This window comes from Macaca nemestrina, chromosome 3 (assembly GCF_043159975.1).
Source record: "Macaca nemestrina isolate mMacNem1 chromosome 3, mMacNem.hap1, whole genome shotgun sequence".
NCBI lineage: Eukaryota > Metazoa > Chordata > Mammalia > Primates > Cercopithecidae > Macaca > Macaca nemestrina.
The window spans coordinates 131,474,309-131,487,331 of NC_092127.1; the positions used below are offsets into that span (position 1 = coordinate 131,474,309).

At 34.1% G+C, this 13,023-nt stretch overlaps 2 protein-coding genes across 2 annotated transcripts in view; both read left to right on the forward strand.

Annotated features, from left to right (window-relative positions):
- Positions 1 to 709: 709 nt before the first annotated feature.
- LOC105463615 (small ribosomal subunit protein eS28-like) lies at positions 710 to 1,064 on the forward strand. Its single transcript, XM_071092668.1, has one exon. The coding sequence runs from the start codon at positions 715 to 717 to the stop codon at positions 922 to 924; it is 210 nt and encodes a 69-aa protein (XP_070948769.1). The 5' UTR covers positions 710 to 714; the 3' UTR covers positions 925 to 1,064.
- A 1,676-nt stretch (positions 1,065 to 2,740) lies between these two features.
- The window catches only part of LOC105463616 (transmembrane protease serine 11E), a 50,187-nt gene continuing 39,904 nt past the window's right edge, over positions 2,741 to 13,023 (forward strand). The window contains exon 1 of the mRNA XM_011710824.2: positions 2,741 to 2,823. Within this exon, the coding sequence (XP_011709126.1) occupies positions 2,816 to 2,823 (8 nt within the window). The 5' untranslated portion in view covers positions 2,741 to 2,815. The remainder of the gene's footprint in view (positions 2,824 to 13,023) is intronic.

Genomic DNA, 13,023 nt, shown 5'->3' on the forward strand with positions numbered 1-13,023 from the left:
AAAATCATCTATGACTAGCCACCTGGGAACTATACTTCTGTAGTTTAAGGCCATAAAATGCCTCATGGCTTTGACTTTGCTAAGTGTAAAAAGGGCTGTAGAATAATTTGTTGACTGATAAAAATGTTTGTGGTCACATTGCTATTTTACTTATTATGCAATGTAAGATATCTACTGTGGATTTCTAAGAGACTAAAGTCCACAAATGTATTTCTCCTGACTATTGCTGACATTGCACAAAATGGCACAGGCAACACAGACCAACACACAAAAAGAAGAGTAACTCTTTGAAAACATTTTCTTCAAACTGTAGTTTAGGACAAAAGTATTGCAGAATAAAATTTACGGTTTTAGAAAAAACAGCAAAAAAAAAATTTGAATGAAAGACAAACTTTTGCTTTTTCGAACTTTTGGAAGACAAAATTATGACTCCAATGTTTCATTCCTTCTTTCCTTGCCATTCAAATTTCTACTAAAGTGTAAGATATATCACAAAATTTGATGACATACACTCCAATGCCCATTGAGCAGACTGAACAAAGGCCATTAATATAGCAAGGAAGACGTATTTTTAATATCTTTAGTCTGACAATTCACTTATCATTTATTTACCTATGCTTAACCTCTTAATTTTCTACAAATTGTAACTTATACTCACAGAGTTTTAAAAAAATTCATGAGAGCTCTCCGCCAGACCGCCGCGGCGCCGCCATCATGGACACCAGCCGCGTGCAGCCTATCAAGCTGGCCAGGGTCACTAAGGTCCTGGGCGGGACCGGCTCTCAGGGACAGTGCACGCAAGTGCGCGTGGAATTCATGGACTACACGAGCCGCTCCATCATCCGCAATGTAAAAGGCCCCGTGCGCGAGGGCGACGTGCTCACCCTCTTGGAGTCAGAGCGAGAAGCCCGGAGGTTGCGCTGAGCTTGCCTGCTCGCTGGGTCTTGGATGTTGGGTTCGACCACTTGGCCGATGGGATTGGTGTGTCACAATCTGCTCCTTTATTTTTTGCCCGCCACGCAGAATTGAGATGCTCCTTTAAATAAAGCGTTTGTGTTTCAAGTTAAAAAAAAAAAAAAAAAATTCATGAAAGCCCTCTCATTTTCTGCATCTACAATTCTAGGTTATACACAAACCTAAGTGTACAGGTCCATAGGGCTATATAAAGAATTTATTTGAATTTGAAATTTTGATTTTGTGAAAGACAAAAACGTCTTGAGATTTTGTTAAAATAAGTCTGGTAAATCTTGGCCCAAAGTTACACTAAGAAGGAATCTGTTTTCCTTTGAAAACAAGAGTATAATCAGTATTTTCATAAAATGGAAGTATAAAATAGAATATAGTATTATTAAACCATATTAACCTTTCATTGGCAGAGATTTCACTTTGATAAAGGCTGTATAAGTACAGCTTAATCTCATAACCCAGAAGTTTTTACTGTAATTTTTGCCTCTTTATTTTTGGCTAAATAGTAATTTTTAAATGAGTATACAGAAACCCAATACTATATATTGAATGACTTTAAGTGAATAAATATCCATGCTATTCTCAGGGTAAGTGATCTAGTGATCAGGATAAAAAGGATATATGTTGTTAGACCCTAGCATAGTATGCCCCAGGACAGAGGTTTCTTGGGTTACTGCTGGTGAGTGTATTCCAGTTGTTAGCAGTCTGATCCCACACATTACATAAATTCCAACTCCTGCATCTTGTTTAGGTGAGCTGCTGGCTAAATGGATGTGTAGTGAAATTAAACAATATTTATTTATTTTTTAAGGTGATTTTTAGAATTTTTCTCCTCCTTTCTTTGCACCGCGCCCTCTACTCATCCTTTCTATGCATATTTTTGAGAGCCTGAATATGCTAGGAACAGGGTTTCAGTCTGTTAAGAATTCCCAACCTTGTGGAGTTGAGATACAATTAATAAAAAAATTCTAGTATAATGAGGTAAATATTACGATACCATGAAAGCAGAGAGGAGAAACATCTACTCTGTTTTATGAGGATTAGAGAAGGCAATTTAGAGATTATGCCTAACACAAACATGCAGATATTTGCATAGTATGTGAGCACACATTAAAAAAAATGTTATTTACGTCCCAGAAATAAGACAGTAGGGACTCAGTGTGAGCTGATATGTCTGTCTCCACTATAATAAAAGAAATAGAATGTCTCAAGTGTGGGTTGACATTTGCAAACTAACTACTTTTTCTAGAAGAATGATGCCACATAATTTAAAAATATTAATGCTTTTCTAATCTCTAATGCATTTTCAATGGCTAACATAGTTAAAACCAAAGGGAAACTTTTATTATGTACATAATCAAATTCAAAATGTGTCAGGCTAGTTTAAAAAATATGAATGTCAGTCCTGGCTTGGCAGTTTAATAACTTTGGTTTTTGACCAAGTCATTTAACTTAATTAAACCTCAGTTTATTCTCTGGAAACAAGACAAGGTCAAGCAAGATAGTTTTAAAATTTCTTTCCAAATTTATACATCTGACTTTTCTAAAAAATATGGTTTACACTAATACTTAAAAGAAATTATCTTAAGACAATAGTTTTTAAGTTCTCACTCCTAGGAAGTGCTTATAAATTATTTTTTGCTCTTGCTCCCTGTAAAATTTGTCCTTGTTCTGCTAGTCACATATAGTCCCCACTACACCAGCCAAGACTCGTCAGACTGGTTCTGTTGAGATCATCAGTGACTTACTTCCTCACTTCAATTCAGCCCACAAAGTCATTGATAGAGCTGGATGCACACACTTGGATAGAGACCTCAGTCTTCACAGGAGTCTTCATTGCTGGTCAGCAATGTATCGGTGAGTTCCCTTTTTCTTTCTAGAAGTCTTAAGGTAACTTTTAGTTTAAAACGGCATGAGCCACACCAAGGAATGTGTAGATCTACAATTTATTATTTTTTTAAATGTAGAAACATATTTTTGAGATTTTACGTAAAATTATGTCAAGAAAAAGATTTCTGTTCTTTCTGTATTATTGTTTCCTGTCCTCTTGTTTTGTATCCCACAGTGTTTTTCTGTATACTTTTAGAAGGGTTTTACACAATGTAAAGGTACATGGTGTTTGACAACTGTCTTTTAGTTAGTTTGCCTATATGTTTCAAGGAAGATATAACATATTTTTAACTTGGGCTTTGTTTGTCTTATTGAGAAATACTTGTATTTTAGAAGGTGTACATGAAAAAAAGTCTAAAATAATGCAGATAAAAACGTTTATTTTGTAAGTAGTTAAAAATTTAAAAATTCTAGATATTTTGAAAGAATCAGAAACAACTGAAGAAAATAATATGACTAAATTGTTATAGCCTGATTTAAAAAATAAATCCACTGATATGCCTGGCCATAGTCAACTTCTCCAAAGATAAGTCTTGATCATTTTGAGGTTTTCTTTCAAAGTTAGAAACTAATCAGTAACAAGGTTTTGGGGGTACTAGTTTTGTCTTTGAAAATAATTTTATCTTCTGATTAAAACTTATTTACCTGATTCACATATTGGCATATCAGTTTTTATTAGTTTTTACTTTGAGAAGAGTTTGAACATGTTAAACTGTGAATGAAATCTGTGGTCTTCATTTAACATGGAAAAACAGGTTCTGTCATCAGTTGAAAGTTCTACATACTTTCAACTTATTAGAAGTTATTAGAAGCTAGAAGCTTAATACTCTTCTGTACATGTCCGTGAAGCAACTAAAAGCTACAGATACTAAAACTTTTGTCGAGCTTATCAAGGCTCCTGCCTTTTGCAAGTATTTGTTTACAACCAATGATGGTTTTGTGTTTTATTCTCTTTTTCTCATTAACTTTACTATAAAAAAGAGTGCTTCAAGAAAGCTTCCAATAAACTTAACATATTAAATAGATTCCAAACGTTATCTATGGTATATGTCAGTGATTTGGAATTTGGTTATAAATGTGTAGAGGAGGTATAATGTGGGAATACTGGAGTGAATTTTTCTGAGTGTAGTCTCTAATTTGAAGCAAAAGATGTACCTATTTTTAAAAATCCTGCTGCAGAATAGATGCAAGTAATCTCTCAAGGAAAAAACCAAAAAGCAAAACCAACCAACCAACAAACGAAAACATCTTCCTGATCTGAAGACTGTATAAAAGATGAAGCACATCTATGTTTGAGTGGGTCTAGATGAGATAAAAAGTTAAGAGCATGTACTAGAGCGAAAAAGGATTAAGTCTATCATTCACGTTTGCTGTCGTAAATGTGCCAACAGGAGTGTTGTCGAGAAAGATGGATAATTGAAATCCTAGGACATTAGTAGACAATTTCTTTTAAAGGTCATTGGTTTTAACTCAGAAAGAATGTAAGAAACAGGTGGGAAATTTTATTAAATAGCATGCTCCTTCCTTTTCAGTCAGATTTCGGATAGCCTCCTTGACTTTACCTGAATAATAATCAGGGTTTTTTGTTTGTTTGTTTTTTTATTTTTTTAGAATTTAAAGGTAGGAAAATATTTAAACTGGGTAAACATTATTCTTCTTGTACTTCCATTTTCTCCAAACTCTTATTTTGGACTATTCTTTGAGCATGAAGAGATAAACATGGGAATTTTATAAACACACAACAGAAAGTTAAAGAACATTTTATCAGGCATAAGTTTATAGAAAAGAGATTTGGGAAGAGAAGAAAGTATCCATTAAATATACTTATTGTTGATAGGGGTGTATGCTAACTATATTTATCAGCAACCACTGAGAAGAATTAAAAATAGGCTGAATTTATAGGCATCGACATCCACACATATTGAGATGGATGAAGGTGAAATGAGTAATATTCAAATGAGGCAAAATGGACAACTTTAATTTTTACTTAATAGGGTAAGCACTGTCTCTCAAAGTCTGTTCCATAGAGCCCTGCATTACAGTGCTTATTAAAAATAGGAAAGTCCAACTCTCATCCCAGAAATTCTAATGAATCTCTGGTTGAGACATGGAAATCATATTTAAAATATTTACACAATATAATTCTTATTTACCCTAAAGTTTGACAAGCACTAATAGTATAAAGACATAGAAAAAGAAAAAGAAACCTGTAAGCCTGAAAGAAATTAAACCATACATGAAATAGGCCAGTTGTTAAAAGTAGTTCTTTGTTTTATTTAAATTGGTATAATTACATCTTAATGGGAGGTGCTTTCTCCCAGTCACCTTTCCCTTCAAGGGAGACGAGTACTCATTTATGCAACATGGTGATGATTAAGAAAGAGAGGATAATTTCAGCAAGGATGGGAAACTGAGTGGGGAGAACATAGACATTTTGGTTAGTTTGTGTCTAATAAGGAGGATGACTTTATTTGGATCATAAAAATCTATTTGTTTACAGGAAAAACCTTGGTATAAAATTAATCTAGCAGTATCATCCTGTGACATTAGTCAGTAGGGATACTGAAGGGACACTCTTTTGAGGCTTAGGCCCAGAGTTGCTATATGATTGTGTTATGAGTATTTAACATGTGCTCATACTTCTCCTTCAACTAGAATCAGCCCTGATCTATATAACAAATTCTAGTAAGTTCTCATTGTATACTAAGTCCTGTGTGGAAGAAAATTATCTGTTCAGCACCTGCTATATATTGTATATTTTATAAAATGCGATTTCATTAAATTTTGGTAATGTTTTGAGAAGTGGTTATTGCTTTCATTCCTTTTAAAAGATGAAGTACCTGTGATTGTCTAGGCTGTTAGTAAGTAACCCTGATCTTTCTGATTTTCAAATCTATACTTTTTCCCTATAACATATTGTCTACCATGTGTAGGAAGCTAAAAGTAGAATCTTTGGAAAATTTACAGAGAAAATAGATGGCAACAGAGGAATAGAAAATAAACCCACACATATCCACACATGGAGAAAATGTTGGTGCATAGATTTAAAAAACCAGAAGATGTAAAGACTAATATGAAATCATGCACATTTATGCTGAGGGAAGAAGTGTGGAGGTATAATTTTACTTTCATTTATAAGTTTTAAAAACATTTTTAAAAATATGCTGCCTGCCCTTATACAACCGACTTTGTATTTAAACTAAATAAGGAGTGACCTAAGTTTTCTGCACTGTTTCAAAGGTGATCAGAGTATAGCACTTTAACTACATCATCCCTGTTTTCTAAAAAGGATTACATTTGCTATATTGTGAAAATCAAGTTTATCTTAGAGCAGCATTTCATAGAACTAATTCACTGGTCTGCAGTAGCTGTCTGCTAAATGGATCTTTGTTATTCTGTCATTGTTTTCTGCTTTCCTCCAAAAATATGTCATTGCTTCAACATAAAGAGAAAATAGAAACAATCCAGAAAAATATGAAAAATAGCAGTATCATGTGTTTCCGTATTAGCGCTGAGATTTATAAGCATGCCTGATGGTTTTAGTGCTTGTGAATGAGGTAGATTGAACAGTCGTGAAGCAGGTCTTCTGCAAGGGTAGGAGGTGAAATGGGTTCTCTGGCTTGTTTTATGGCTCTATCAGGGTTAGAGTTTAGAGAAACTGCACAGAGAAGTTCTTCAAGTGCACTCATTTGGATCTGTTCTCATTGAAGATAATAGATAAGAATTGTGAAGAATACTTTCACATTTTCAGGTTTTAATAGGTTCTAAATGACTGGACTTGAGAGAAGGAAGGTTTTAAGAGTCTGAGAAAGAAAAATGGGCTGCAGAAACACCGAGTCATGCCAGAACCTGTAAGCCCAACCTTCTCCTGGTACACACATGGCCTGTGTGGTTGGGCAATTTCTGATATTTTTAGAATTGTAATTCTAAGATGATAGAACTAATCTTAGGGGGATCCAAAGTACCATACAGACATATTTAAATTATATCTTGCAACCTTTCATCTGAAGATGTCAGATGATATCTCTGTTTTGAAACTGCAAAAGCAGACACAGAGAGATTTCGCACTTTTTTAAAAGTTGAACTGTGAGTCAGTGCAGGACAAAATAATAATTGCTATCTTTAGTTTCACATGTACTATCTCCCAACTACTGTCCTAAAACATCATATGCGTTTAAACTTTATATCAACCTATGGTTATATTATTATACTCATTTTACAGATGAGAAAAATGAGACTGAGACAGGTAATATTTTTTTTTTTTTTTGCCCAGGGGTAATAATAAAAGGCAGAACTGATAGTTAACCTGGGTCTATCTGACTTCAAAGCCTATCTCTTAATCACAATGCTATACCACCCTCACAATGCCTCCTTCATCTGCCTAAGTGATTCTTTTACTTCTTTGATTTAACTGACTTACTGTCTTAAAAGATGAATAATTTACATTTTCAAGAAACATTGTTATGGATGATCTTTGAAGCAGACGTCTAAGGCCAGTGAATAGGAAGCATTGCTCTATGCATTCTCTAAAAGAAGGGAATAAAATGCTCAAAGATAAGATAATTTGCAGGTGGCCACAGGAATGAATTAGTCAGTCAAGACAGAGATAGTCTGTCCTCCCACTTCACCTGTATACTGATGTCAATACAATCAAATAGAAGAGTTAAATTAACACCGGTGACTACATGACCCAAGACATATTATTGTTATTTTTATTACTATTACCATTTAAGCTTGTACGAAAATATATGGCCTATTTAAAATTAGTTACTTCACATCAAATCTTGTCAGGTCACAGTTAGTAAAATTTAGGGAGGATACATATAGTAAAAATAAAAATATTATTTAACATAAATATGCTACATATATAATTTCAACATATGTTTTCTCATTTGGTACTTTACAACCCTGAGAATCAGATAATTTTAATATTACCATGACTTTACAGCTAGGGAAACCAAAAATTAGGAAGACTGAGACTTCCAAATCTCTGCGTAAGTGACTGGTAGAGCTGGAATCTGAGCACATCTGTTCTCACATCAGCCCTGTTCTTTCTAGCCCTGGCTTCTGCCAGGTCATGATTCTGGGATCAGAAGTGCTTCCTTGGTGAAGCGCAGATAACTTACCTCGGCTTTCAAAAAATTACTTTATTTTAGGATTTCAACTCTCCTAATTAAGAAAATATCAAACATAATAAATGAACACTTTAAAAATATTTCAAACTAATCTTTTAATTATATAGTACATTCAAGTCATTATTAGGCATTTGGGGATACATTATTTGATTCAACAATAAAGCTACATTTAGCCTTTTAAAAACAGGGTAATGAATTCTTGTACTAAACTATAGGACAATTGGCAGCTGCCTGACTCAAATCTCTGCACTGGATGGGTTTGAAGATGAATGCTTTTTAAAGTTTTCTTTACTAGTTGAATCCCTTTTTGCACTGGAATCTTAATGCAGACCCTTGATGTTTGGAGCAGAATTGCTGTGGGTAAAGTGGGATAGAGGCTAGAAGCTTCCTCTACCTTTCCGTCTTTTATTCCCTTAGGCATATGTGAGGCAACTGGGTGGATTTTTCAACCCACCTTAAAACTAATTTTTCATTATGAAAGAGGAAATAATGGCAATGGCCAACTTTTGTAGGGTATTTACTGTGTGCCTGGCATGGTGTCATCTGCCTTGTGTTACTTTATTTAATCTTCAGAAGAATCTTCTGAGTTAGGTCCTATCAGTATCTCCATTTGTGAGTGGGGAAATGTAGATTTAGAGAGGATGAGTAACTTTCCTAGAGTCACTTAGCTAGTAAGAGGCAGTTAGGAATAACCCCAAGCTATTTGATGCCTAAGCGCAAGTCTTTATCCACGAACAAGAAAATGGAAGTCATTTGCTTAAAGTCATAGAGCTTGTTACAAGGAGGCTCTTGACCAGAACCTTGGTCTTCTGGTATATTAGTATTATAATTATTAATTGTATCTCAAAAAGATGCTGCTAGAGAAAATTAAGTCAAAATAATTTACCATCTTTCACATATGCAGAATTTGCCAGAGAATTAGTAAATATGTGTCTTCATGTCATCTTTTTCCCAAAGATGATTATGTGAAAATGGCAATTTACCTTGATTGCAACAATCTGTTTTGCATATTATAATAGTATCGGATTTAGTTATGAGTAACAGGAAACCCAGAGTAACAGGGGATTACATAAAATGGAATTTTATTCTGTTTAATGTGAAACAATTCTGGAGGTAGGCAGGTAAGAGCTAATAGGGAGGTTCACAAATAATTGGGAATTTAGGCTCCTATTATCATGCTTGATTATGTGTCTTCCAAATCCTGGTCTACTGTGGCAATCTGTGCTTCAACTAGCACATATGTATTCTAACTATGAAATGCATATTAGGATTCTAGCCAACAAAGTAGATACTCCATTGGAAAGAAAGTATTCATATGTTGACTCTTACGGACAAGGGGCACTATTTGATTTTTCTGGCGGCTGTGTGCCTAACCAAAGATCAAAGTTTCTGTTATTAGGAAGAAAAGAATAAATATTTGGGATAGGTGTCTAGGAGTTTCTAGTATAACTGTATTAAGTTTGAATAGTAAGAGGTATAGCCCATTGTGGTGAACATAGATAGGCTGGTGGATATATAGTTCTGAAGTGTAGGCAACTGAGCTGAGCTGCAGTTATAGATTTGGTAGTCATCACTATATAAATATGAATTAAACCCATGGACATTGGTAACTAAAAGTATTTATTCTTTTGGGTAAAATAATGCTTTTCTTATAATTTTTATGGCATTAATTTGTACAGAAATCCCACTTTATTCTAATATGAATCTGAGCTTATTTCACTATGTTATTATTAAATGCCAATATATTAGAACATAATTGTTAAAGTAAGTATATAATAAAAAATTTCATAAATTTTGTGTACCATCCAAAAATTAAAACTGAATTCTTACATGTATTTTAGGTCAGTAACTGGGGAAGAAAATTCTTTAATGAAGAAAACTCACTTTTCATTTTGGAAGAATTATTTAAACATTGACAGGGTCTATACATTTTTCAATTTCTCTTCATTGCTGAATTAATTCAGAATTTTGTTACGTGTAGAAATTTCTAGATTGTCTAAATAATTGTTGGTGTATGGTTTAGAGTGCTTTCTAAAGAAACAGCAAGCCGGAGGACACAACAGGGTGTTAACATGTGGCCCAACTGTCACATTCAGGCACATTTTAATCAGGGTCTAGAGATTTAAAAAAAATTGATGTTTAATAGTTATACATATTTTGGGGGTATCTGTGATATTTTGATGCTTGTATGCAATGTGTAATGATCAAATCAAGGTAACTGGGATGTCTATCACCTGAAACATTTATCTTTTCTTGTGTTGGAAATATTGCAGTTCTCTTCTAGCTATTTTGAAATACACAACAAGTTATTGTTAACTAAAATTTCCCTACTGTACTGAATAGTAGAACTTATTCCTTCTATCTATACTTTTGTACTCCTTAACCAACTTCTCAATGCAAGTAGTAAGGTATGATTTTCAAAGTCTGACTTTCTCAGCTATGGTACTTAGATCGTTTCAAATAACTTGTAGTCTCTAGTTTGACTGCAGATTATTTCAAACTATCTGACATTGTAGTCAACAGAAAAATGAGGCATTTGAAAAATTACCTGAAGTCTGATTGTTTAATAAATGCTGAATTTTAATTAGGGTATTTAACATTTTTGTGTTATGTGAGGCATGGAACAATAGCTTGGAAGGAAATTGAAGAACATTTAGATTAATTTAAATTTCCACTGATTTTTTCACATGTGAAGAAAAGGAGAGCACTCAACATCATAAAAGTTGGGGCTCAGGGGATGCTGGAACTCGTGTGATGTGGAATATGCTCTCGGATTTCTCATCTGTCTGAACTAACACTAAGACATAGGTTACTGGTTTTCCAGTTTAGAGCTACTTCCATTGTATCATGCAAACTTTCTTGGAGTCATCTAGACAATGTCAAAAGGAAGATTTGGTAGGAAGACAGCTAAAATTTAAAAATGTTTCTGAAAGTCTCAAGCTATTAGCAGCCACAAGAGTGTCTCTAGCTCAGGTTCCTCAATCGTTTTTCTTCTGATACACTTGCCATGGTATCAGCACACTGTTTGTTAATTCTTATTTTTCTTTCACACTTTGAAGTGCATAGAATTCCCTATGATTGGCTGCAATGGCATCCCGCGTTAACTTTGCTGTGGGATATTGTTGTGTATAAAGTTGCTGACTCAGATAATGCCAATTTATTATCTTGAACTAAAAAGAGTTTGAGGAAAGAAAGCAAATATATTAGTAGAATTCAAACTTCAGTAGCTTAGTTTAAGTCTATAAACCCATAACTAATTAGTTAATAATATCTTTAATTTTTTTGCAACTCACTTATCTGTATGTAGTTGCAAACTTCTAGAGATCAGGTCAAGTGTCAACTTAAATCAGTTTGTAGTCACCTGTGCTGTACCATATCTAGTTGGAAACTTAATAAAGACCTTGATGACAACCACAGTGGAGGTCAGAGACAGTCCTTACTGTTGAGTTGCCACTAATATTTATGTAGTACATCTATCTAACAAAGTCTGTTGATATCATATGCAATCTTCACAACCTCCTTTTAAAGGCAGGGGAAAGATACTGTCACTTAAGTTTCATGGTTGGTTAAACAGAAATAGTTAAACTTTGGGTTTTGTAACTTCTCTATGAGAACTAGGCATAATTATTATGGTAGGGAATGCAAACATTGCAATTCAGCCCAAGGGCCTAGCTGATGCTATTATATACTTATAGATATGTTTTATCTATCAGTGGATAGGACAGAAATATATTATTTGTAATTTTATATGGAGTAATTTGCTTGTATTTCTTCTTTAAAAAAACAGCAATGAAAATATACAATCCATGTACATATATATACAATATTCTGTTTTATTTCTACTGTGGATATTTTTATCATCTTGTTCTAGAAAGTGTGAGAAGGATTAATGATGTCACTAATGCTTGCTGGTATGGGTTTTTCACAATGTAAAACACATCTCAAATACTTTTATTGATAGGATAAGCAGGCACAATCCTATGAGCTAAGCTACAGTCAAATATGTAACATATGCCAAAACAGATACATAGACCAGTGGAACAGAACAGAGGCCTCCGAAATAATGCCACACATCTACAACCATCTGATCTTTGACAAACCTGACAAAAAGAAGCAATGAGGAAAGTATTCCCTATTTAATAAATTGTGTTGAGAAAACCGGCTAGTCACACGCAGAAAACTGAAAGTGAACCTCTTCCTTATACCTTATACAAAAATTAACTCAAGATGGATTAAACTTAAATGTAAGACCTAAAACCATAAAAACTCTAGAAGAAAACCTAGGCAATACCATTCAGGACATAGGCATGGGCAAAGACTTCTTGACTAAAACACCAAAAGCAATGGAAACAAAATCCAAAATTGGCAAACGGGATCTAATTAAACTAAAGAGCCTCTGCACAACAAAAAAAAAACTATCATCAGAGTGAATAAGCAACCTACAGAATGGGAGAAAAATTTTGCAATCTATCTGACAAAGGGCTAATATGCAGAATCTACAAAGAACTTAAATTTACAAGAAAAAAAAATCCCATAGAAAAGTAGGCAAAGGATATGAACAGATGCTTCTCAAAAGAAGACATTTATGCAGCCAACAAACATATGAAAAAAAGGTCATCATCACTGACCATTAAAGAAATGCAAATCAAAAGCACAATGAGATACCATCTCATGCCAGTGAGGACGGCGATCATTAAAAAGTCAGGAAACAACAGATGCTGGAGAGGATGTGGAGAAATAGGAATGCTTTTACACTGTTGGTGGGAGTGTAAATTAGTTCAACCATTGTGGAAGACAGTGTGGCAATTCTTCAAGGATCTAAAACCAGAAATACCATTTGATCCAGCGATCCCATTACTGGATATATACCCAAAGGATTATAAATCTTGGTACTATAAAGATACATGCACAAGTATGTTTATTGTGGCACTGTTCACAATAGCAAAGACATGGAACCAACCCAGATGCCCATCTATGATGTCTGTTATACACATCTTTCTTTTTCAATGATAGACTGGATAAAGAAAACATG

Bases quoted from the DNA above. Each gene is read 5' to 3' on its own strand.
- LOC105463615 (XM_071092668.1), top strand. From the start codon at position 715: ATGGACACCAGCCGCGTGCAGCCTATCAAGCTGGCCAGGGTCACTAAG.